The sequence below is a fragment of the Bos indicus genome, chromosome 28, assembly GCF_029378745.1.
Source record: "Bos indicus isolate NIAB-ARS_2022 breed Sahiwal x Tharparkar chromosome 28, NIAB-ARS_B.indTharparkar_mat_pri_1.0, whole genome shotgun sequence".
Taxonomy (NCBI): domain Eukaryota; kingdom Metazoa; phylum Chordata; class Mammalia; order Artiodactyla; family Bovidae; genus Bos; species Bos indicus.
This window is the reverse complement of record NC_091787.1, coordinates 4,983,441-5,009,078: the sequence shown is the minus strand read 5'-3', so window position 1 is coordinate 5,009,078 and position 25,638 is coordinate 4,983,441. Positions and strand designations below refer to the sequence as shown.

General features: G+C 42.1%; 1 protein-coding gene across 2 annotated transcripts in view; it reads right to left on the bottom strand.

The window, feature by feature from the left end:
- Nucleotides 1-25,638, bottom strand: part of DISC1 (DISC1 scaffold protein) — a 427,730-nt gene that overhangs the window by 20,850 nt on the left and 381,242 nt on the right. For both annotated transcript variants that reach the window (XM_070781908.1, XM_070781909.1), the window contains exon 11: nucleotides 14,263-14,536. In XM_070781908.1, coding sequence (XP_070638009.1) covers nucleotides 14,263-14,536 — 274 coding nt within the window. The remainder of the gene's footprint in view (nucleotides 1-14,262; nucleotides 14,537-25,638) is intronic.

Sequence of the window (25,638 nt, the reverse complement as noted above, 5' to 3'; positions counted from 1 at the left end):
CCTAGATAGCATATTCAAAAGCAGAGACATTACTTTGCCAACAAAGGTTCGTCTAGTCAAGGCTCTGGTTTTTCCTGTGGTCATGTATGGATGTGAGAGTTGGACTGTGAAGAAGGCTGAGTGCTGAAGAATTGATGCTTTTGAACTGTGGTGTTGGAGAAGACTCTTGAGAGTCCCTTGGACTGCAAGGAGATCCAACCAGTCCATTCTGAAGGAGATCAGCCCTGGGATTTCTTTGGAAAGAATGATGCTAAAGTTGAAACTCCAGTACTTTGGCCACCTTATGCGAAGAGTTGACTCATTGGAAAAGACCCTGATGCTGGGAGGGATTGGGGGCAGGAGGAGAAGGGGACGACAGAGGATGAGATGGCTGGATGGCATCACTGACGCGATGGACGTGAGTCTCAGTGAACCCCGGGAGTTGGTGATGGACAGGGAGGCCTGGCGTGCTGCAATTCATGGGGTCACAAAGAGTCGGACACGACTGAGCGACTGATCTGATCTGATGCAGAGGTCCCCTGTCAGGAGAGTAGGGGGCTTCATTGTCAACTTTACCCTAGCCTCTAATTTTATCCATATCATTTGCCTAACCTGTGATGGAATACGGAGGGACACCAAAAGGGATTTGTGTAGGGTTGACCTAGGGCAGGACTGAGGGGACGACAAAATGATGACAGAAAGAAATCAGAGAAGCAAAGAGCACCAGAAGCTGTCTCTTGACTTCCTTACTGTGGCTGATTCACGTTCATGTATGGCAGAAACCAACACAATATTATACAGCGATTATCATCCGATAAAAAAAAATGAAATAAAAAGGTAAAGTAAATAGGAGCCATAGAAGGGCTTTTGTTTGCTTGTTAGTTTTAACAGAAAAGGCACTTCTGTTCAAAGCAGTTGTCTTTCAACAGATCTTTGGCAATGCTGGCATTTCTCTTTCAGCCAAAATAAGCGCACTCTTAAAGCAGTGCACTGCTCCTGAGGCCCCAGCTTGGGATGTAACTGCAAGAAGCTGGAGTCCTTCATTTTCACTCTCGCCTGTTTCCCAGGACATCACACGCAAGCGTGTACAAAGGGCCACCTCAGTCAGGGCTGCTGAGAATGTCACAGATGCTTCCCCAAGCACCTTCATGCCTAAGCAGAGAGAATTGGAGCTGGTGGGCCTAGGAACTTAGGTCTCATCTAATTCAGTTCCTCCTTATACACACACCAGAAGCATCTCTAAGAGTCTTGTGACTTGCCGAATGTCACACAGAGAGAAAGTGGTGGGTTGGGGTTCAAGACAGAGGTCTTCCCACATCTAGCCAGCTCTTTCCTCTGGATCTGGACTTAACCATGATGCAAGGAGGGGGAATGAAGGACACAGAAAGGGATTTGTGCAGGGCTGACCCATGGCAGGACTGAGGGGGCTACAAGTGATGACAGAAAGAATCAGAGAAGAAAACAACATCAGAAGCTGTCTCTTCTCTTCCTTCCTCCCTCAAAACTCAGCAAAGTCTGTCCTGTTTCCCAGAGGGCTCAGCCTCATCCAAAGAGGTACCTCCTCCATGACTTGCATACACGTCACCTAGCTGTTGGTGATGATAACCAGGACAATCCAGGATGCAGTGGTGAGTGAGGGACCTTTGGTCTCCAAGTCCATGAAACCCAAGGCTGGAGGCAGAGGACAGCGGGTGAGTCACATGGGAAGGATGGCCTGTTTTCCTTTCTGAATAAGAACATGTATCTGTGTGTTCAGTTGCTCAGTCATGTTCGATTCTTTGCGACCCCATGGACTGTCTCTGGCCAGGCTCCTCTGTCCATAGAATTTTCCAGGCATGAATACTGGAGTGGGTTTCCATTTCCTACTCCAAGGGACTTCCTGAGCTAGGGATGGAACCTGCATGCTTTACCACTACCCCTCTGGAATTTGAGAGCCTTAACTGCCCATCTTTCCCATCTACTTGCTAGATTCCCAATGGACATTCTCTGAACCATATTCAGTAGTTCTTCATGCACTGGGCTCCTCTCAGCGCGAAATTGGTAACATTTGCTCCCACTTAGTTATTAAATTAAATGTGGCCCCAAAAATGTTACATGACTACATGACTGATACTTGAAAATTAAAATATCCCCCACAACAAAATCATTGGTATTCCTGACTGAAATGGAGTTCTGTGGTATTTGCAATTCTGAACAGACAAAGTACAGGTTGTTTGGCATTTCAAAGTGGCTTTGAAAACTCTAGTAATTTGTCCCATCAGGCAGTCTTTTCAGCCATTCAAATTATTATTTTTTTCTTTGTACACATTTATTCCATCATTTAGCCCTAGGAGTAACTATTTTCACCACAGGCCAGAATGAAAAAAAGCTATAGCAGGAATAGAGCCTCTTAGTGAGCTTTTCCCTTCTCTGCCTGGCTGACGCACCCTCTCCTCTGAGAAACCCTGCAAACCTCACTTCCTCCAGACATGCTCCTGAATCCCTGAATCTCTTACTGCCGCAACTCCAGGCTGGGGTGTTCCTCCCATACCATGGACAGAACTTCTCTCACATGTATGCACCTGCCTATCTCTCCAACTAGACGGGGTTAGAATGGGGTCCTTCCATCCCTGGAGTTCCAGTGCAACTTGCCTAGTTCTCAAAACATGCTCAGGACACATTTGTTGAAGCAACGAATGGAGACTTCTTCTTTGCCAGGTCTTGAGGAAGCAATGCGGTTTCTCAGCCTGCCTTGGCCAAGGCCGCCTCTCACCAAGTGTGAAGAGCCAGGCAGAGACCTGTGAGATGTCCCTAGACTCGGTCCTTCCCTGGATGCAGCCAAGAGCAGCTTGCCTGGGATGATCTCCTGCCTCTAGGGCAACTAGCGGGTCTTGTGTGTCTGTCCCCGCTCTTCCACACACACTTGCCTTTTATCAGCCTCAAGAAGAGCCCTAAATCTTCCCTCCTGTCCTTCCACACATGTCTGATTCGGTAGCCCTAACTTGGTCAGGCAATATTTCAAAGAGAATTTGCGTAACTCACCTCATGATCAAAACCCGTAGACTTGAGTGTTCGGGCAGAAATTTCCAGCTGTGTTGAATTAGGGCTGATGTCAAATTTCTGTCCTACTCACTAAACTGGGGAAGCGTGATTTAAAACAGAAAAAAGGATTTCCTTTGTTGGGCAGGATTTTCTCATTAAAATGACTTTCTAAAAACATTTATCTAGAAAGGTTTATACTTGGATCCAAAAATACATTCAGTCGCTAGCCTGAGCAGATGCCTGCACCCCACACACTGCTGAAAACCACACTCGCAGGCTCCGTGGTCAGGCTCTCCAAGGACTTTATTACTTAGTGATTTCCCCATAAAGAAGACTATGCCCTTGCCTATGAAATTTGGAAGATACAAACATTTAAAGTTTTAAAACTAGAGCTCATATTGAAAGGGAAGGGGGGACTTCCCTGGCAGTCTAGTGGTTAAGACTTTGCATTCCAATGCAGTGGGTACAGGTTCGATCCCTTTTTGGGAAGCTAAGATCCCACATGCCTCCTAGCCAAAAACCAAAACATAAAACAGAAACAATGTAACAAATTCAATAACGACTTTCAAAATGGTCCTCATAAAAAGTACTAAAAAAAAAGGGTAAGGATTATATTATATTATAACAATAATTGCTTTGATAAGAACAAGTATCTGGTAACATCTCATCTGGCTACATCTAGAGTGATGAGAGAATCATATGTATCATACACACACACACACACACACACACATTATTTCCTGAATAAAATGTATTTGGAATAGAAACTGTTTAGGTTACATTGCTAGTTAGGTTAAGTACTGCTGTAGCTGCCAACTTTACTTATGAAAGACTGCCACACCTAACAGAGCATACGCTTTCAGAAATGTTATTCATCAGCGGTGACCTGCTGCAGATTTGAGCAGACCGGCTCCACCTTGGGTTAAGTCACTGGATAAAGAACATTGAAATAGCTGATGTTTTAAAATGCTGACAAAAGTAGTTCTAAAGGGCAAGGCAGTATGATGTCTGAAATGATAATAAGCAACAGGACAAGAGAAACCTGATAACTGAGGTAAGAAGCCTTGCTGTGATTTACAAATTAAGCTGAGGAAATCAACAAGTACCCTTCAGGACTGTATCCCATGTGAGAAACGCATTGTGCTGGGCAATGTGCTTAAGGAACTCATCAGTATGAATGAGTGGACAAAGAAGACGTGAGGCACACAGATATATTCCATTACATGTGTAACGGAGTACTACTCAGCCACGAAAAAGAATAATGTAATGCCATTTGCAGAAACATGGATGGACCTAGAGATTATCATACCAAGTGAAGTAAGCCAAAGACAAATACCTTATGATATCACTTATATCTGGAATCTAAAAACAGATGCAAATGAACTTATGTACAAAACAGACTCACAGACATAGAGAACAGACTTATGGTTACAAAAAGGGAAAGGGAAAGGAGGAATAAATGAGGAGTTTGGGATTAACAGGGCTTCCCTTGCAGCTCAGCTGGTAAAGAATCCGCCTGCAATGCAGGAGACCTGGGTTCAATCCCTGGGTTGGGAAGATCCCCTGAAGAAGGGAAAGGCTACCCACTCCAGTATTCTGGCCTGGAGAATTCCATGGACTGTATAGACCACGGGGTCACAAACAGTCAGACACAACTGAGCAACTTTCACTTTCACTTTGGGATTAACATATATACACTACTATATATAAGATGGACAATAAGGACCTAATGTATAACACAGGGAACCATATTCAATATCTTGTAATAATTTATAATGGAAAAGAATCTGAAAAAACATATGTATATAATGGAATCGCTCTTTAAAATTGGCATATCATTGTTTTACAATGTTGTGTTAGTTTCTGCTGTATAAAAACATGAATTATACATATATATACGTATATCCCCTCCCTCTTGAGCCTCCTTCCCACGCACACCTATCCCACCCCTTTAGGTCATCACAGAGCACTGAGCTGAGCTCCCCGTGCTATTCAGCATCTTCCCACTAGCCATCTGTTTTACACACAGTTCAGTTCAGTCACTCAGTCGTGTCTGACTCTTTGTGACCCCATGAATCGCAGCACGCCAGGCCTCCCTATCCATCACCAACACCCGCAGTTCACTCAGACTCACGTCCATCATAGTGTTACCTATTAACTGAAACATTTTAAATCAACTATACTTCAATTTAAAAAAAAAAAAAAGAAAAAATTAGCCATCAATATTTCCCACAGTTAGTGGCCAGGATCTGTGCTAACAGGGAAGGTCTCTGACTTGGACAGCCCCCTCTCTGCCCTACCAGCCTACTCAGATCCCTACTTTCCTTGGCCATGTAATAAGGCAACAGCAATAGGGGCCTATCCATAAAAATATCTAATTCCTGCAGTGAAAGTCACAGGCTACATCACAAAGAAAGGACGGGCGACAGAGCAACCTGCATTTAGTACTTATGTTTCAAAAATCAATTAAAAATCCTGCACTGCACACAGGCATCCTTGCAAACCAAAAATGGATCTTGAGTCTCATGATATGTGTTCTGTTCTTAAGTTTCATTCCCTCTACTATAGCTTGAGGTAAACCAGATGTGATTATCACCATCCATGAGCTTAGCTGATACATTAAAGCATTTCCTTAGTTCAGTATTAAAGTCACAGCCTTAAATATGTTCCTTTGGGCTGTTTTCCAAAATACAAGCTTGGCAAATACGTTCCAGAAATGCTATATGGTTTTCCTTTTTCTATTGTCCACATAAAGAATATTTACCTCAAACTCCTGTCCAATACCACAAAGGATATCTTTCACAATCTATTTGAAATAGATTTTGTAAGTATTCAGGTTTTCACATAAATGCTGAGTTCTGCAGTCATTATGTAATGCCAACAAGCAGAGAGGCACATGGTGACACTAATGGTACATCGTTACTACTCCATAAGATACATGTATTCATCCAAATATTCAGACTATATGGTTACACCCTGAGTAAGTGGGTATTTCTTTTAAAGGCATCCAGATGTTGTTGGTGGTAAGGAAAGCATCTGAAATGTTTAGATGTCTTTAGGTCAGAACAAGTCAATTATTTGTCTTCAAGTATCTGCACACTGAGTCGGGGGAATATCCCCTGGAGAAGAAAATGGCAACTCACTCCAGTATTCTTGCCTGGAGAATCCCAGGGACAGAGGAGCCTGGTGGGCTATAATCCACAGGATCACAAAAGACTCAGACATGACTTAGTGACTAAAACAACGAAATGACAAATCTGCATGCTTATTTCAAAGAAGACACTAAGAAATGAGTTCTAAATAGAACCATTAATAGAACAAAAGATATGGCCGAAAGAAGAAATGGCCTGGTAATTCATGTATGTTCATTGGCCTGTGGTTTCTAGTTCACATGAAAGGCAAGCTTTAGAAAGCCATATTTCCTAGCCCATGATCACATGAGAGAATTTGGTCTGCTTCCTTTGACACACCAATGTTGCCTAAGGCCAAACTGTACTGGAAACTTTGGAGGAAAAAAATCTATTTGTAAAGGAGATTGATAGAATCAGTGAATACCTAAACAATCTGTTTAACACAAGACTTCAGATTCTGGTGATAGCCACATAAACTCTAAGGTCCTTTTGCATGAGAAAATGAAGACAGAACACTTCTGGGGGGGTTGCCTTTCAGGGGATGTGTCCTGCGTGTGTGTGTGTGTGCATGTGTGCTTCAGTTCAGTCACTCAGTTGTGTCCGACTCTCTGCGATCCCATGAATCGCAGCACGCCAGGCCTCCCTGTCCATCACCAACTCCCGGACTTCACTCAGACTCACGTCCATAGAGTCGGTGATGCCATCCAGCCATCTCATCCTCTGTCATCCCCATCTCCTCCTGCCCCCAATCCCTCCCAGCATCAGAGTCTTCCAATGAGTCAACTCTTCGCATGAGGTGGCCAAAGTACTGGAGTTTCAGCCTCAGCATCATTCCTTCCAAAGAAATCCCAGGGCTGATCTCCTTCAGAATGGACTGGTTGGATCCCTTTCAGTCCAAGGGACTCTCAAGAGTCTTCTCCAACACCACAGTTCAAAAGCATCAATTCTTCAGCGCTCAGCCTTCTTCACAGTCCAACACTCACATCTATACATGATCACAGGAAAAACCATAGCCTTGACTAGACGGACCTTTGTTGGCAAAGCGTGCGTGCTTGGTCGTGTCCAACTCTTTGGGACCCCGTGGACTGTAACCTTCCAGGCTCCTCTGTCCATGGGATTTCCCAGGTAAGAATACTGGAGTGGGTTGCCATTTCCTACTCCAGGGGATCTTCCCAACCGGGGAATCAAACCTGCGTCTCCTGCACTGGCAGGTGGATTCTCTACCAACTGCGTCACCTGGGAAGCCCTGCCAGCTGCCTGTTGCTAAGAAGTACTGAACTACAAGGAGCTCAGACTCAAATTCCAGCCTCCATTTGTGTTCATCTTAAATTAAAATTGTTTTGAATTTCTACATGTTTTTCTGTGAGTTATGCAACTATGAGACGACTAGAATCACTGCTTTGAACAGAGTATTAGTACACTTTCCAGAGATGTAAAAGCCTGGATTCAAAATCTCTCAGTTTCTCAACGGAAACTGTGCTACAAGTGTAACAGTCCTCTCCACCCAGCCTGTGACCAGCCTCTCTCAACCCCTCAAGTGTTCATCAGTGAGCGACAAGGAATTTCCAAGGTGAAGGAGGCTCCGAAGGCCCTGAGGTAGTTTTCCTCAGAAGCACAGAACTATTTTTAATTAGTAGAAGAGGCGCCACAGTTAGGCCCTGGAGCAAAGAGAGTGGTTCCGTAATTTTCCAAAAGCAGGGAGAGCAGACAGATCAGAGGCATCCACTTCCTCTCCTTGGGCAGGAGGCTAGCAGGCCGATAATATCAATTAACTGAGAGAAGCGACAGGAACCAGTTAAATGGTGGCCTAGAAGCCCCCTCCTCCCACCAGACAGGTGTCCGGAGCTCAGAGCCCTCCCCCAAAGCCAGGGGCCAAGGCCAGGGCCAGGGTGGCGCTGGTGAGCCTGCCAACTTCCCATCCTACTGACGGAGTGTTTTCTAAACCTTTTGGTGCCAGCTGTACTTAAAATTCTAATTACACAAAACCAATACAATATTTTAAAGTAAAAAAAAAATTCTAATTACATAATTTAAATAAATACTATGTAAAGTAATGAAATATTAGTGGGAAAGAAGAGGAGTTCCTGTGTCCATCTAAACTATGTTGAAAACCTTGGGAAAACTCAATAATATTTAAGCAGGGAGGGACTGAGGACTGTTATGTAAGTGTTCTAGAAATTTCCAGGCCTCTTTAAAGAAACACAAACTGGAAATTTGTTGATGATGCTTTATTGGTGAGGTTTCTGCAAGAAGAGCCATGGGAAAAGCCAGTCAGGAAAACCTGTACAAACGTGTGCCAAGCCTTGGTCTTATAAGTAGCAACAATTAGGAGATAAACTTAAAAAAAAAAAATTTCAATGCACATATATCATTTTTTACAATTCTCTGGCTTTTAAATCAATCAATCAATCAATTACCAATCCCCATGGCAACCTAATTGCTTCTACTGCTCTCCTCTTGGGGTAAGGAGGTTAGGTTTGCAACACAAAATCTTAAATTGTAGAAAGGATGGAATTTCTTTTCATGCCCAAGTTTTCTGCTTTCTCCTCAAAGGCCTTAGACAGAAAGAGAAAAAGAAGCTAATGATTAAGTGGGCATTCTACCCTGGGGGTTGTCTCACAAATTTCAAGTTAGATGAGCTACCAAGAGCATGTCCATTCACAAGTGAACGGATAAAGAAGTTGTACATATATCCAATGGACTGTTACATAAAAAAGAATGCATTTGAGTCTGTTCTAGTGAGGTGGATGCTAGAGCCTGTTATACAAAGTCAAAAGAGAAAGACAAACATTGTCTATTAATGCATATATGGGATCTAGAAAGATGGCACTGCTGAACCTCCTTGCAGGGCAGGAATAGAGACGCTGACAGAGAGAACACGCTTGACACAATGGAGGCGGGAGAGGGTGGGGCGAACTGAGAGAGTAGCACTGAAACATACACATTACCGTGTGTAAAGTAGAGAGCCAGTGGAAAGCTGCTGTATAACACAGGGAGCTCAGCCCGGTGCTCTGGGACAACGCAGAGGGGTGAGGTGGTGGGGGTGGGAGGGAGGGTCAAAGAGGGAGGAGACATATGTATACTTATGGCCGATTCATGGTGATGTATGGCAGAAACCACACAATGCTTTTGTAAAGCAATTATCCTCCAATTAAAAATACAAAAAAAAAAAAAGAAGAAGAAGAAGACATGTAGTTCAGGCCCTGCTCTTTTTACCCTGCTTCACTGGTGAGGCTGCTGCCCTGCTCATGGGAGCCAGGAAGTGATGGGAAAGAGAGAGAAGCAAAACTGCATCTGCCAGGACTGGAGAATAAGCCCTTCAACCACTACAGATGTTTCTAGAATTATAAATCAGTTTAAGATGGTGAGGACACACTTCTTCACCACATATTGGTTTTTTTTCAGCTTTCCTTTCATGTGAAATGGAATAAAATGAAATTGGGAGACATTGGCAATCATTTTTGGAGACCTATATAATAACTAAAGGGCTTCCCTGGTGGGTTAGATGGCGAAGAATCCACTGCAATGCAAGAGATCTGCTGGGTTCAATCTGTGGCTCGGGAAGATCCCCTGGAGAGGGCATGGCAACCCACTCCACTTTTCTTGCCTGGGAAATCCCATGGACAGAGGAGCCTGGCAGGCTACAGTCCATGGTATCACAAAGAGTCGGCTACAACTTGGAGACTAAACCACAACCACAACAATAATAACGAAAACTGTAAGTCAACTAGAGTTCAATCACAGAACAGAAACTAACAACATAAAATTACCCTGTATCTTACTGCTAATGCCCTTTACTGCAGACATCTTAACACCCTGGCTACTCAAATCCTGTGTGAGATGCTCAAAGCTGCTGGGCCTTTTTTAGCCTCTTTGAGCCTCTTTGAGCAGCTCCTGGCTGGGAAAGGAAGCAGCTGGAGGCAAAAGGCAGGGAGAGTGATGCTGTCCAGGGGAACTCGGCGGGAGGGAAGCCCACTTTGTAGTAAAAACAGAAAGCACCCCAGCAGGACAGGCTGCAGACAGGAAAGAGAGAATTACGCAGGTATAATGGCCAGAACACCAAGTACAAAAGAGCAACTTCAGAGTGGAGGAAGCTGGCTCACTGATTTCCCCAGCTTCTGTCTGGCCCCCATGCAATTTCTGTAATGTCTATAAAGCAGGGCCAACAGCAGCTGATTGTTTCCAGAGGCTGAGGCAACGCTTGCAGGAGAGCTGTAATGAAGCTGAAAAAGAAGAGGGCTCTTAGCATTGAGGAAGCGCAAGTGAAAATTGGCCCTTCGCCCTGTGGCCAGCTTCCTAGGTAACAAAGCCCACAGCAAATTACTATGCCTTAATGGGCCCAGTTGTAAATGGGGGAAATGGTGCTGAGAAGCCCTGTGGGACCCTAAACACAGCAAAATCTCTAATTAATGACAAAGTACTTGTGAGAACCGGTGCAACCAAAATGCATGTACCCACGTGGGGCAGATAAGCACAGGGAAGGCTTTGAAAATCCATCTCCCTGTGGACCTCCAGAAGAAGTCAGCAATTTTTCATGGAAGATTTAGGTTAGAAAGTAATTGACTGCCTTCAGGGCACCAGGTTTCAAGAGAGAAACCAGTGCGGGGTGGCCAGACCCAGCAGGGAGTTCCACAGCAAAGCAACTCAGTGCTGCAAAGCAAACAGACACCATGGCCTCAGGATAAACACACGAGGAGCCAGAATCCAGTGAGTCCCTGGAAAGCAAGGCAGGAAAGCAGAAGCACCTTCCTCCGAATGAGACAGTTGGTTATTGTTCACATTTCAGTAGCTTAGAATCCTTCATCCAAATACAAACAAGACTGTCCCTTTACTAAACCTTTCTTTACTTGAATATCTTCCACGGATTCATTGCTCTCTTTTCTGTCAATAAAAGAAGCAGGGTATACTATTTTAAAAAGGTCTTAGAGATTGTTGTGACTGCCATAAAGACTGATAAACACACACACGATTATGAGTTAAGCCTGTACTATGTATGTGTCAGAGAAGGCAATGGTACCCCACTCCAGCACTCTTGCCTGGAAAATCCCATGGACGGAGGAGCCTGGTGGGCTACAGTCCATGGGGTCGCTAAGAGTCGGACACAACTGAGCGACTTCACTTTCACTTTTCACTTTCATGCATTAGATAAGGAAATGGCAACCCACTCCAGTGTTCTTGCCTGGAGAATCCCAGGGACGGAGGGGTCTGTTGGGCTGCCGTCTATGGGGTCGCACAGAGTCAGACACGACTGAAGCGACTTAGCAGCAGCAGCATGTATGTGTCAGGGCTCCCCTGCTGGCTCAGATGGTAAAGAATCTGCCTGCAATGCAGGAGACACAGGTTCAATCCCTGGGTCAGGAGATCCCCTGGAGAAGGGAATGGCTACCCACTCCAGCATTCTTGCCTGGAGAATCCCATGGACAGAGGAGCCTGGTGGGCTATAGTCCATGGGGTCCCAAAGAGTCAGACGAGACTTAGTAACTAGACTGCCACCACATGTATGTATCATTCACATTTAGATGCGTTATTTTATTTAAATCTTCACAAGCTTCTTTCATGAGATATTTTTCATTGTCCTCATTTTTTGTTTGGTTTTTTAATAGATGAGGAAACGCAGTCTGGATACAGCCCAGCGGCCTTGGCTCTGCTCATCTGCTGTACTGCCTTCTGATAGCCTTGAGACAAATGCAACCAGATCGAACAGCTAGAGCCTCACTTTTAAAATAGGGAGATATCATTTTTAAAATTACAGTCACTTTTGTAACATTACATGCAGTAAAAATTTTGGTGTAAAATTATAAATTTAGACATAAACACTCAGTTATGCAGAGATTTCCCAGGTGACGCAAGTGGTAAAGAATCTGCCTACCAGTGCAGGAGATGTAAGAGACGCAGTTCAATCCCTATGTTGGGAAGATCCCCTGGAGGAGGGCGTGAACACCCACGCCAGTATGCTTGTCTGGAGGATCCCATGGACAGAGGAGCCTGGAGGGCTACAGCCCATAGCATTGCAAAGAGCCAGACATGATGGAAGTGACTTAGCATGTACACGCACACACAGTTACATAGCCACTGCTACAATCAAGAACTGAGTAGTTCTCACTACCGCCCCACCCCCAACTCTTTCATGTTGCTGTTTGTGACAGGTGCCCCTCCCCCACCCCCACCAACCCCTCATCCTCACCCCTCCGCACCAGTACCCGGCAACAACTGATCAGTTTTCTGTTTCTATAATTTTGTCCTTTCCAGAAAGGAAGCTCAAGCATTCCAAAGATGCCCACCTTCCTCTCTGACCAAACCCCAGAACGCAATGCAGGGACAGCACATTGGAACATGAAGGACACACAACTGGAAATGACCAGGCAGCGTGCCCCTTGCATCAGAATATTCTTTGAAGCTGGCCCACCGAGACAGGCCACAAGTTTTAACAATGCTAACCAAAAGCGAGGCAGTCAGGCTTTTCAGGGGATTCCACCTGTAGGGCCTCAGCTAACAAAGGAGTTGAGATCATCCACAGCTCAGTGCAGAGGCTCCTTGTATGAAGCCAGCAGGATTCCAGAGAATGACAGCAGCTTGCTTTCTCATAAGGTTGCTCAGTGAAAATATATGATCAAGTATCAATTATGCAGGCAAGTCCAGAAGGCATTGACAGTAAGCACAGGTCATCAGAAGGTGTGTGCTCTTAAAGACCAGGGTCCTGCAGACAGGACAGGGGCGGGGTACCCACATGGACATGTTCCCTGGTGAGTAGTGGCAAAGACCCAGGGAGGCGGCACATCCAATGTCAACTGTGAGACACGGACGTGGAATGACACGTTCCTCCAGATTTGGGTGTGCGTGCTCAGTCACTCAGTCGTGTCCAACTCTTTGTGACCCCATGGCCTGCAGCTTGCCAGGCTCCTTTGCCCATGGAATTTTCCAGGCAAGAATACTGGAGTGGATTGCCATTTCCTCCTCTGGGGGATCTTCCCCACCCAGGGATCAAACCCATGTCTCTTGTATCTCCTGCACTTGCAGACGGATTCTTTACTACTACACCACCTGGGAAGCCCCTCCTCCAGTTTCACCAAGGTTTTATTTTCTTTTAATATTCAGAACACCAGGGAATCTGGCCAGAAAAGTGCTCTGAAGCCTCGTGTCATGGCACTGAAACTGGAAAGAAATTCCTAGAGCCCTTTTGTTGAAAGGATCTTATTAAGGCTAGAAGGGAAAGTGAGCAAGGATAAGGGAGAGAAAGGAGAGATGAAGCAGGGAGGGGAGGGGTGGGGAACTCAGATCTCTGTGAATCTAGGTCAGCCCTGGGGTAAAACAATGAATAAATCTACACTTTAATTTTTAATGCATATATCACAGGCCATATCTTAAGTTTTTTAAATGAAAAGAGCAAATTCTAACATTCATTATGATCTTGCTTTGGCAAAAACAGTTGATGGAATATATACATATATTTGTTTGATTCTAATGAATAAATTGTAGGATATGTATTCTAAATATAGAATTAAATATCATGCCACTACTGCTAAGTCACTTCAGTCGTATCCATAGACGGCATCCCACCAGGCTCCCCCGTCCCTGGGATTCTCCAGGCAAGAACACTGGAGTGGGTTGCCATTTCCTTCTCCAATGCATGAAAGTGAAAACTGAAAGTGAAGTCACTCAGTCATGTCCGACTCTTAGCGACCCCATGGACTGCAGCCTACCAGGCTCCTCCATCCATGGGATTTTCCAGGCAAGAGTACTGGAGTGGGGTGCCATTGCCTTCTCCGTTAAATATCATAGATGACATATATAATATGTATAGAGACAACAGCAACATGTTATATATGACATATAGAGTGTGGGCTATATACATACAGTAATTATATATTAGTTTATATATTCTGACTAGAGCCATGAAATTAGAATAAAAATAGAACTAAATATGCCAAGTTTTTTTTCATTCTCCTATACATTAAACAACTTCTATAAAAATTCTACATCATTTTGAAATCATGTTCAGGAGTTGTTAAAACTTTAAAGAGTTTGGGTGGTTCAGTGGGAAGCCCACCCAGTATTTACTGTTCTCACTTGCAGTGTGGTCCCAAAGCCCCCCTCAGAGTAAGAATCCTTAATCCTATGAGGATGGACAGACCTCTTTCTGTTCACTGCTAGCACAGTGAGGCGAGGGAGTCAGGTGCACCGTCCACTCTTCAAAGGCTTGCAAAGGGTTCTTCCTTTCATCTTCAAGGTGGGACCTCAGAGGGGTGGCCAGAGCCATTGTATAAGTACCCCCCCCTAAGTCATCCGTCTGTCTCTCATCTGCAAACAGGCTGCCCCTGGCCTCCTGGAGCTGCAAGCTCTGGATAAGCAACCGACAAGCTTCCAAGTCAGCTTCCCACACTTTTCCAAGCAGTGGACACTTGCAGCTATAAGGCAGAGGAAGAAACAAAGGTATAAAGATTAATTCAGTGCTGTTTTTTCATACCAAACCAATAGCTTTTCCACCTGGCTAAAAAGTTAGAGTGAACAACTTGCTTTTACATAATGATTATTTCAACCAGAAGATTCAGAGGGTCCAACTTTGTATACCATCAAGTAACAGTGAAATAAGTATAGTCCTTCTTAGCTACTTGGTCTGTAAGGATATCCAAGATCCTAAATATTTTTCAAGACTCAGTGGTTCAATACAGCAACCCTACTCACGTTTGTCCTCTTGTCTTTCTGCCTTCATTTGAGTCCCTAGACTTGCCCAACTCCCTCAGGGCAAGTACTTTTTCATGTGCTACTTCATCTGCCTTGGACTATAAGAAGATTCAACCAGTCCATCCTAAAGGAGATCAGTCCTGGGTGTTCATTGGAAGGACTGATGTTGAAGCTGAAACTCCAATACTTTGGCCACCTCATGTGAAGAGTTGACTCATTGGAAAAGACCCTAATGCTGGGAAGGACTTGGGGCAGGAGGAGAAGGGGATGACAGAGGATGAGAGGCTGGATGGCATCACCTACCAAACCAATACCAAACCACCCATGGGTCTGGGTGGACTCTGGGAGCTGGTGATGGACAGGGAAGCCTGGCGTGCTGTGATTCATGGGGTCGCAAAGAGTTGGACACGACTGAGTGACTGAACTAAACTGAACTGAACTTCATCTGCCTAGATTGTCCCTCCCCCACCTTTTCCCTTTACTGACCCATGTTCATCCAGGTAACATAAATGAGTGAAGCAGTGCAAGGGTAATATAAACCATAACAACAGATACTCAGCCTCAGTAACAGAATGCAGTAAAAGAGATGTGAACTCTTGCTAGTAGGAAGGACATATCCCTTTACAGGGAACCCTTTCATCAGCTCAGACCAGATAAAGCTATGAGGAATGTAGACTCAATGTTCACAAAAATTTTGATTTTAATGGAAAGCCAAAAGCCCAAAATTTTAAATGAAAACATATTTTTCATCATCCATTCAGCTTCAGACCGAACACTTTCTATACAACTATCTTCCATTTATTAATCCTTCCTTCTACTGTATCTAATCTGCTATTCAATTTATTTATTGTGTTCTAAATTTTGGTTACTTTATCAGTTATATAATTTCTGTTGACTTTTTTTTTTTACATTTCAGTTCTCTTCTGAAATTATCCACCATCTCCTCTATCTTCCTAAATATATGGATCATCATTATTTTAAAGCCTGTAACTATAAATGATGAATCCAAAAGTAAGTAAGAAAAATGAGACAGAAGCTATATATTAGAAGAGCTATTGATGAGAATTTTCAGGTAATTGACAAGGGGCATCAAATTACACATTCAGATACAATCTCAAGGAAGGAAAAAGCAAACTTAAAAACACACCCCGGTTCATCTTAGTGAAACTGCTGAACAACAAAGACAGATCAAATCTCTTGAAAACAGCTAGAGGGAAAAAAAGACATTCACTTCAAGGAAGCAATAATATGGGTGACAGAAATGGTGTAAGCCAGGAGGTGATAAAGCAACATCTTAAAAACAGTGGGGAAAAGGTAGCATCCTATAAATTATACGATTATTTTAATTTCATTCAAAAATAAAAGTTAAAAAAGGTATCCTCAAATAAATAAAAATGGAAACAATTCCTTGCAGTATATGCACAATAAAGGAAATGATCCCAGCTGGAAGCAAGGACATGCATTATTGTTGTTATTTAGTTGCTAAGTCATGTCCAAATCTTTTGTGACCCCATGGACTATAGTCTGCCAGGCTCCTCTACCCGTGGGATTTTCCAGGCAAGAATACTGGAGTTGGTTGCCATTTTCTTCTCCAGGGAATCTTCCCAATGCAGGGATTGAACCCACAACTTCTGCATTAGCTGGTGATTCTTTATCACTGAGCCACCTAGAAAGCCCAAGGACATGCATGCTGCTGCTACTGCTAAGTCACTTCAGTCGTGTCCGACTCTGTGTGACCCCATAGATAGCAGCCCACCAGGCTTCCCTGTCCTTGGGATTCTCCAGGCAAGAATACTGGAGTGGGTTGCCATTTCCTTCTCCAATGCATGAAAGTGAAAAGTGAAAGTGAAGTTGCTCAGTCGTGTCCGACCCTCAGCGACCCCATGGACTGCAGCCTACCAGGCTCCTCCGTCCATGGGATTTTCCAGGCAAGAGTACTGGAGTGGGGTGCCATTACCTTCTCCGAGGACATGCATAAAGGAATGAAAAAAAATGGAAGAGTAAATATGTGGCTAAATTTAAGTGACTGTTGATATAAAAAAAAAGCAATAATTTCTTTTGTGATCTAAAATATATGAAGACTTAAAATACATGACAAAGAGGGAATGAAAGGCATTAAAATAGTTTCAGGTCCTTGAGTTTCCAGAAAGTAGTAAAGTGCTCGATGTATTAAATTTTTAAAACTCATGGATTCATATTGAACTCCTTATGGTAATCATAAAGCAGAGAGATTTAAAGAATGTATAACTAATAAGCCAATACGTGAGAGCTTTAAAATTAAAATATACTAAAGTATTGGTTTTAATGAAAGCAGTAAAGATAGGAATGAATGTGATATAGATAGGGAAGATAGCAAAATAGAACTATTTATCCCTAATATGTTAGGAATTACATTAAATATAAATAGATAAATACTGTATTTAAAAGTCAGTTCTAATGAGGTGGATGAAACTGGAGCCTATTATACAGAGTGAAGTAAGCCAGAAAGAAAAACACCAATACAGTACACTAATGCATATATATGGACTTTAGAAAGATGGCAACAATAACTCTGTATGCGAGACAGCAAAAGAGACACAGATGTATAGAACAGTCTTTTGGACTCTGTGGGTGAGGGAGAGGGTGGGATGATTTGGGAGAATGGCATTGAAACTTGTATAATATCATATATGAAACGAATCACCAGTCCAGGTTTGATGCATGATACTGGATGCTTGGGGCTGGTGCACTGGGATGACCCAGAGGGATGGTATGGGGAGGGAGGGGGGAGGGGGGTTCAGGATGGGGAACACGTGTATACCTGTGGCGGATTCATGTTGATGTATGGCAAAACCAATACAATATTGTAAAGTAATTAACCTTCAATTAAAATAAATAAATTTATATTTAAAAAAATAAATAAAAGTCAAAGATTTTAGACTAGAATAAGAAAAAAACAAAATCCAATTCTATGTTGCTTATAAGACACATACATCATTAGATATAAGGATACAAACAGGTTGCAGACAAAAGAATGGAAATATGTCATGAAGGCATAAGAAATACAGTGTAATGGGTAAAGGACAGCCTATTCAATATACTCAGGTCAACTGGATTAATATCACTATATGAATGGGCTTCCCAGCTTGTGCTAGTGGTAAAGAACCTGCCTGTCAATGCAGGAGACATTAAGAGATCTGGGTTCAATTCCTGAGTTGGGAAGATCCCTCAGAGGAGGGCACGACAACCCACTCCAGTATTCTTGCCTAGAGAACCCCAAAGACAGAGGAGTCTGGTGGTCTACAGTCCATAGTGTTGCAGAGAAGTAGACACAACTGAAGCAACTTAGCACGTACACACTATAGGGAAAAAAAGCTAATTCATGATTATTGGCTCACACCAAGCAAACATCAATTTCAAGTGGACTACAGATCAAAATGCGAAAAAGGAATAAAACTTCTAGAAAATAATTCAGGCATATCTTGCTTTATTATGCTTCATTTTATTTTACTTCACAGATACAGCTTTTTTTTTTTTTTTGCAAATTGAAGGTTTATGGCAACCCTGTGTCAAGCAAGTCTATCAGCACCATTATCTTTTCTTTTTAAAAAAAAATCTATTTATTTTTAATTGAAGGACAATTGCTTTACAGAATTTTGTTGTTTTTTGTCAAACATCAACAAGAATAAGCCATAGATATACCCATGTCCCCTCTGTCCTAAACCTCCCTCCCATCTCCCGCCCAATCCCACCCCTCTGGGTTGATACAGAGCCCCTGTTTGAGTTCCCTCAACAGTAAATTCCCATTGGCTATCTATTTTACGTAAGGTATTGTAAGTTCCTATACTCTCTCCATACATATCACTCTCTCCCTCCCCAAATCCCACTATGTCCATTAGTGTGTTCTCTAGGTCTGTTTCTCCATTGCTGCCCTGCAAATAAATTCATCAGTACCATCTTTCTAGATTCCACATATATGCATTAGATTACAATATTTATATTTCTCTTTCTGACTTACTTCACTCTGTACGATAGGCTCTAGTTTCATGTCCCTCATCAGAACTGACTCAAATGTGTTCCTTTTCATGGCTGAGTAGTATTCCATTGTGCATATATATATATATATATATATATACACCACAGCTTCTTTACCCATTCATCTGTCGATGGACATCTAGGTTGTTTCCATGTTCTAGCCATTGTAAATAGAGTTGCAGTGAACATTGGGGTACATGTGTCTTTTTCAATTTTGGTTTCCTCAGGGTATATGCCTAGTAATGGGACTGCTGGGTCATATAGTGGTTTTATTCCTAGTGTTTTTTTTTTTTTTTTTTTAAGGACTCTCAGAGATACTGCAGGTTTGGTTCTAGACCATGACAGTAAACCTGCGATGTCTCTGAGGTATGTCTGAATAGGATAATATCTTTATGACTTTGCAGTAAACAAAGATCTCTCAAACTGGGTATAAAAAGTACTAGCTATAAAGAAAACAAGTAAGAAATTTGACTATAAATATTAAGAATTTACATTCCTCAAAAAACAAAACCATTGAGAGAATGAAGTGATAAGCCACAAAGTGGAAGAAGTTATTTGTAATGCATACAACCAACAACAAACTGCGTCCTGACTATAAACAGGACTCCCAAAAGGCAAGGAAGAGACAGACAACCCCATTTTGGTCAAAGACTGGAAAAGACACTTCACAAAAGAGGGGATCTAAATGCCAATGAGTGCTTTATGAAAAGATGTACAACAACATCAATCATCAGGAAAATGCACACTAAGCTCCAGAGTGAGACCCTACTGAGAGAATCAGACGTGACTAAGCACACACATGCGCACGTGACCCCTGGGAACCCCGCAAAGATTACTAGTCCTCTCCTGTGCTGCTGGTGGGGGTGCACACGAGTGCAGTGCCTGTGAAATCTTGTTGACAGATGTACTAATGATGAAAATACATCAGTCACATGACTCAGCAACAACTCTTAGGAATACGTACATTTCATGAGTATATATTTAGGACCTGTGTTAATTCACAGTAGTCATTTCTACAGTCACTATGAGCACTAAATTGGCAGATGCTGAACCACTGCTCTCAGAGGAAATGCAGCGCTAGCCTCCTGTCAGCCTTTGGTTGCATTATCATGGGCTTCCCAGGTGGCTCAGTGGGTAAAGAATCTGCCTGCAATGCAGGAGACACGGGAGACATGGGTTCAATTCCTGGGTCAGGAAGATCCCCTGGAAGACGGCACAGCAACCCACTCCAGTATTCCTGCCTGGAGAATCCCATGCACAAAAGGAGCCTGGTGGGCTACAGTCCACAGTCACAAAGAATCAGATGCAACTGAGCACACTTGCATGATCAATGTATAATCTTGTTTTATGTGTGTTCCTGTTTTAAAAAACCTTACTTAATATATAGTGTTGATTCATTACCACTAGTCCCATACAGAGCACTATAACTCATGCCTGAGCAAAGCTCACCAAACACATATGCTCTCTATAAGGCACATTACAGCTTTCCTGCCTTTAGGAGCATCAGACAGCACTTCATCACTCTGCTGGTGAGGTAGCCATTTGAACAGCAAATTCACCAAGAAAAAGCACAGAGATGTGAAAAACATGGCACTAAAAAGTCAGCAAAAGGGGGATGTCTCTACAGTATGACAACTGTAACCAGGAAGCAGAGCACTGCCTGGTTCAACCTCAGCTGGAATCGTGCCCATCAAGTGACTCAAATTTTTAGCCACTCTGAGCATGTCCTTGAATAACAGGGAGAACTCTGCAGGTATTGATTTGGGGGTTACAAGTAAATCTCCGTAAGTAGACAAATGCACAAATTCAAAATCCACTAATAATGAAGACCAACTGTATGTACGATCAGACAACATTATTTGTAACAGCCAAAACCTGGGAGGGAAAACAGATGTCCATAAATAGAAGAATGGATTAATCGTGGAGTGTCCAGTCATTGGAATTTTTGCAAAGAAGATGAACAAATTAGTACAATCTGCAAGAATATGGATGAATCTCAAAAACATAAGCTTAGACAAAAAGGCAAAGAGGAGGTACTATGATTCTACTTATTTTATATTTTTAAATATGAAAAATTAATCCATGGTATTAGACATCAAGATAGTGGCTTCTTTGGAGAGAAGTGGAGTAAGGGCAGGGAGAGGCATCAGGAGGCCCGCGGGCATGTTAGAAGGGTTTTGTGTGCCCATGGTGGTGGTGATGGGTATGTTCATTTTGTGAATATTCATCAAGCAGTGTGTTCACCATGTATGTACTTTCTCATTGTGTGATATGCAGTCTAAAATAATAAAAAGAGGTGGTCCAGTAGTTAGGGATCCAAGTTTCCACTTCAGGGACAAGGTTCCATCCCTGGTTCTGGGAACTAAGATCCCACGTGCTGCACGACGCATCCAAAAAAAATTTTAAAGGGATAAAATAATAAAAAAAGAGAGAAAAATCACATTTCCTTAGCCACATCCTGGATCAAGAGAACAGGAATAGGGTCTGGTACACATGAGAAGAGATCATCCTTGTTAGAAACACTAGACTCTCTTTTCCAATTTCCTAATTGTAGCCAATCTGATACGTGACAAGTAGCATCTTGAAGTTGAGTTTCTCCACTACAGTCGCTTATTAGACACTCAGATTTTCTCCTGTGAAATATCTCTTCTGATCCATTGTCAGTTTATTCCTTTTCTGGGTTCCCCATCCTTCTCCTAAGGTTTTCGTTGAAAGTGTGAAAAGTGTTAGTCACTCAGTTGTGTCCGACTCTTTGCAATGCCATGGACTGTAGCCCACCAGGCTCCTCTGTCCATGGAACTCTCCAGGCAAGAATACTGGAGTGTATTGCCCTTTTCTTCTCCAGGGGATCTTCCTGACCCAAGGATTGAACCTGGGTCTCCCAATTGCAGGCAAATTCTTTACTGACTGAACCATGTTAAAGGAAGCATTTTATTGCCAGTTGAATATCTTTAATTTTTATAGTCTACTCAGTTTTCCTTTTTCTAGTGTCTAGTTTAACATTCAGAGAAGGCAATGGCACCCTACTCTAGTACTCTTGCCTGGAAAATCCCATGGATGGAGGAGCCTGGTAGGCTGCAGTTCATGGAGTTGGGAAGAGTCAGACATGACTGAGCGACTTCACTTTCACTTTTCACTTTCATGAACTGGAGAAGGAAATGGTAACCCACTCCAGTGTTCTTGCCTGGAGAATCCCAGGGACTGGGGAACCTGGTGGGCTGCCGTCTATGGGGTCGCACAGAGTCAGACACGACTGAAGTGACTTAGCAGCAGCAGTAGCAGTTTAACATTAACACTGCATCTTTTATAGAAATCAATCCACTTTCTCACAGGTTTAATATGCATTATAATGTTTGTTCATAAATTTTAAAATCACTTTTCTCCATAGACATTTTTCCTTTACATTCTGTATTTTATTTAAACATTTACCTCTTTTCTGACTAATCTTGTTCAGTGTTATCAGAGTCTTGCTAGCTTATTAACCTTTTCGAAGAACCTTTTGCTTTGTTCATCTTTGATACTTATTTTTGTTCTCTATTTTCTTAATTTCTGATTTTATCTTTATTTTTCTCATTCTTTAGATTTATCATCTTTTTATTAGCTTCTGCTGTCAAATGCTTGTTTTATTTTTCTCTCTATTTTAATTTTCTAATAAAAGTATTTAAAGTTCTAAATTTTCATCTAATACCTTAATCGTCTCCAATATTTTTGTTTTTTATTATAAAATGTTTTTTTACTATTAAAACTATTAAATATTTTAAATATATAGAAAAACATGAAAAATAGTTTAAAAGACACTTGTATAAGGCAGAGGAACCAGAGATCAAATTGCCAACATCTGCTGGATCATGGAAAAAGCAAGGGAGTTCCAGAAAAACATCTATTTCTGCTTTATTGACTATGCCAAAGCCTTTGACTGTGTGGATCACAATAAACTGTGGAAAATTCTTCAAGAGATGGGGATCTGCCTCTTGAGAAATTTGTATGCAGGTCAGGAAGCCACAGTTAGAACTGGACATGGAACAACAGACTGGTTCCAAATAGGAAAAGGAGTTTGTCAAGGCTGTATATTGTCACCCTGTTTATTTAACTTATATGCAGAGTACATCATGAGAAACGCTGGACTGGAAGAAGCACAAGCTGGAATCAAGATTGCCGGGAGAAATATCAATAACCTCAGATATGCAGATGGCACCACCCTTATGGCAGAAAGTGAAGAGGAACTAAAAAGCCTCTTGTTGAAAGTGAAAGTGGAGAGTGAAAAAGTTGGCTTCAAGCTCAACATTCAGAAAATGAAGATCATGGCATCCGGTCCCATCACTTCATGGGAAATAGATGGGGAAACGGTGGAAACAGTGTCAGACTTTATTTTTCTGGGCTCCAAAATCACTGCAGATGGTGACTGCAGCCATGAAATTAAAAGATGCTTACTCCTTGGAAGGAAAGTTATGACCAACCTAGATAGCATATTCAAAAGCAGAGACATTATTTTGCCAACAAAGGTTCATCTAGTCAAGGCTATGGTTTTACCAGTGGTCATGTATGGATGTGAGAGTTGGACTGTGAAGAAAGCTGAGCACCAAAGAATTGATGCTTTTGAACTGTGGTGTTGGAGAAGACTCTTGAGAGTCCCTTGGACTGCAAGGAGATCCAACCAGTCCATTCTGAAGGAGACCGGCCCTGGAATTTCTTTGGAAGGAATGATGCTAAAGCTGAAACTCCAGTACTTTGGCCACCTCGTGCGAAGAGTTGACTCATTGGAAAAGACTCTGATGCTGGGAGGGACTGGGGGCAGGAGAAGGGGACAACAGAGGATGAGATGGCTGGATGGCATCACTGACTCGATGGACGTGAGTCTGAGTGAACTCCAGGAGTTGGTGATGGACAGGGAGGCCTGGCGTGCTGCGATTCATGGGGTCGCAAAGAGTCGGACACGACTGAGCGACTGATCTGATCTGATCTGATCTGATACCTACCATCAAACTTCCTGATTTTTCATATTTTTCTGTAATTGAATTTGACTTACTTCTAATTTGTGACATTATTGCCCCCCAATTTTACATATACTGTTGTTTTTTCTAATATTATAATTATTACTCCAACTCTCTTTTAGTTCAATTTTTCCTTTTACTGCATCTTATGTTCAGTTTTTTTTTACACTTTTCCTTTTTTTAATTTATTTTAATTGGAGGATAATTGTTTAACAATACTGTGTTGTCTTCTGCTGTACAACAGTGTGAATCAGTCATAGGTATACATATGTCCCCTCCTTCTTGAACCTGCCCCAGTCCCCCCACTCCACTCTACCGATTTTCCTTTTTCCAGAAATGAATGCAATACAACACATTTGGTTGAAATGTACAAAAATCCATTCTGGAATTAATCTTTGGGATTGGTGGCTTTCACCTATGTGTTCAGAATTACCATAATTACTGTTTAATAATTATGGTTGTTTTTCTGATTTGTTACAACCAAGATTATTAATTTTTAGTTTTATGTCTTTATTTGTTCCTATCTTCCTTTTTCTTAATTTATATAAAATCATGAAAAAGAATAAAGAGAGATCCATGAATCCTTTACCCATTTTCCGACAATGGCAACATTTTGCAAAAATATAGTACAATATCAGAACCAGGTAACTGCCATTGACGCAATCCACTGATCTTATTCAGATGTCCTCTCTCGTGTGTATGTGTGTGTGTGCGTGTCTAGAGTTCTACATAATTTTATCCCTTGCACAAGTTCATGTATCCACCACCACATTCAAGGTACCAAGCATCCTAATACCCTTTGCTATAACCACATTGCCACTTCCCACCTTGACTACCATCTCTAGTGTCTGGAAACCACTACATCCGTTTCCAAATTTTATCACTTCAGAAATATTATATAGATGGAATCATAAATTGTGCAACTTTGGGATTGGCTTTTTTCATTCAACATAGTTCCCCGGAGATTCACACACCAACAGTTCATTTCTTTCTATTGCTACGTAATGTTCCACGCTGTCTGAACCAGTTTATTCAACTATTCACCCACTGAAGGACATCTGTGATGTTCTTCCCAGCTTGGGATTATTATAAATAAAGCTCCTATGAACATTTGCGCACAGGTTTCTGTGCGAAATTAAACGTTCATTTGTTGTCTGAGAGGCTCCCACTGGGTCATGGAGGGAATGAGCCTGCCTGGCTGCCTCTTAGCAAACTTCCACCGCCCCTTCATTCTATTCTCATTCCACCTCAAAGGGGATACACTTGGACGCATTCTGAGGCCGTATTTTAGTTTCATATTTACTAAGACACATTTCTTGTTTTATTTGTAAGTTCTCTATCTCATCAACAGTAAAATTTACTAAAGTTTTTTTCAATTCTCTCTCACATAACTCACGCTGCCCTCCTGAAATTATTGTTTGTATTGCTGAAATATTTCCTTGAAAAACACTTCAAAGAAAACGTGTTTTGTAAATCTTTTAAGGACCTACAGGTCTGAGAACATCTTTATTTCATATTCAAACTCTAAATAATGGTTAGGTTTAATATTCTGCCTTCTTGCCTTCTATGATGTTGTTGAAAAGTCTGAGATCAGCCTAATTCTTACCCCTTTCTAGATAATCTGCCCTTAGACAATTTCTTTTTATCTTGGTTTTATATGAAGTTTAATTGCAACCTATTGATCCCCTCACCCTTTCCTATTCTGTTAGAGTTACTAAGCCCATTAGTAAAAGGTCTTATATCTTTCCCTTTTTTCTGGGAAATTCTCAGTCATTAGTCTCTCAAATATTTCCTCTCTTTCCTCTATTAATTGTTTTCTT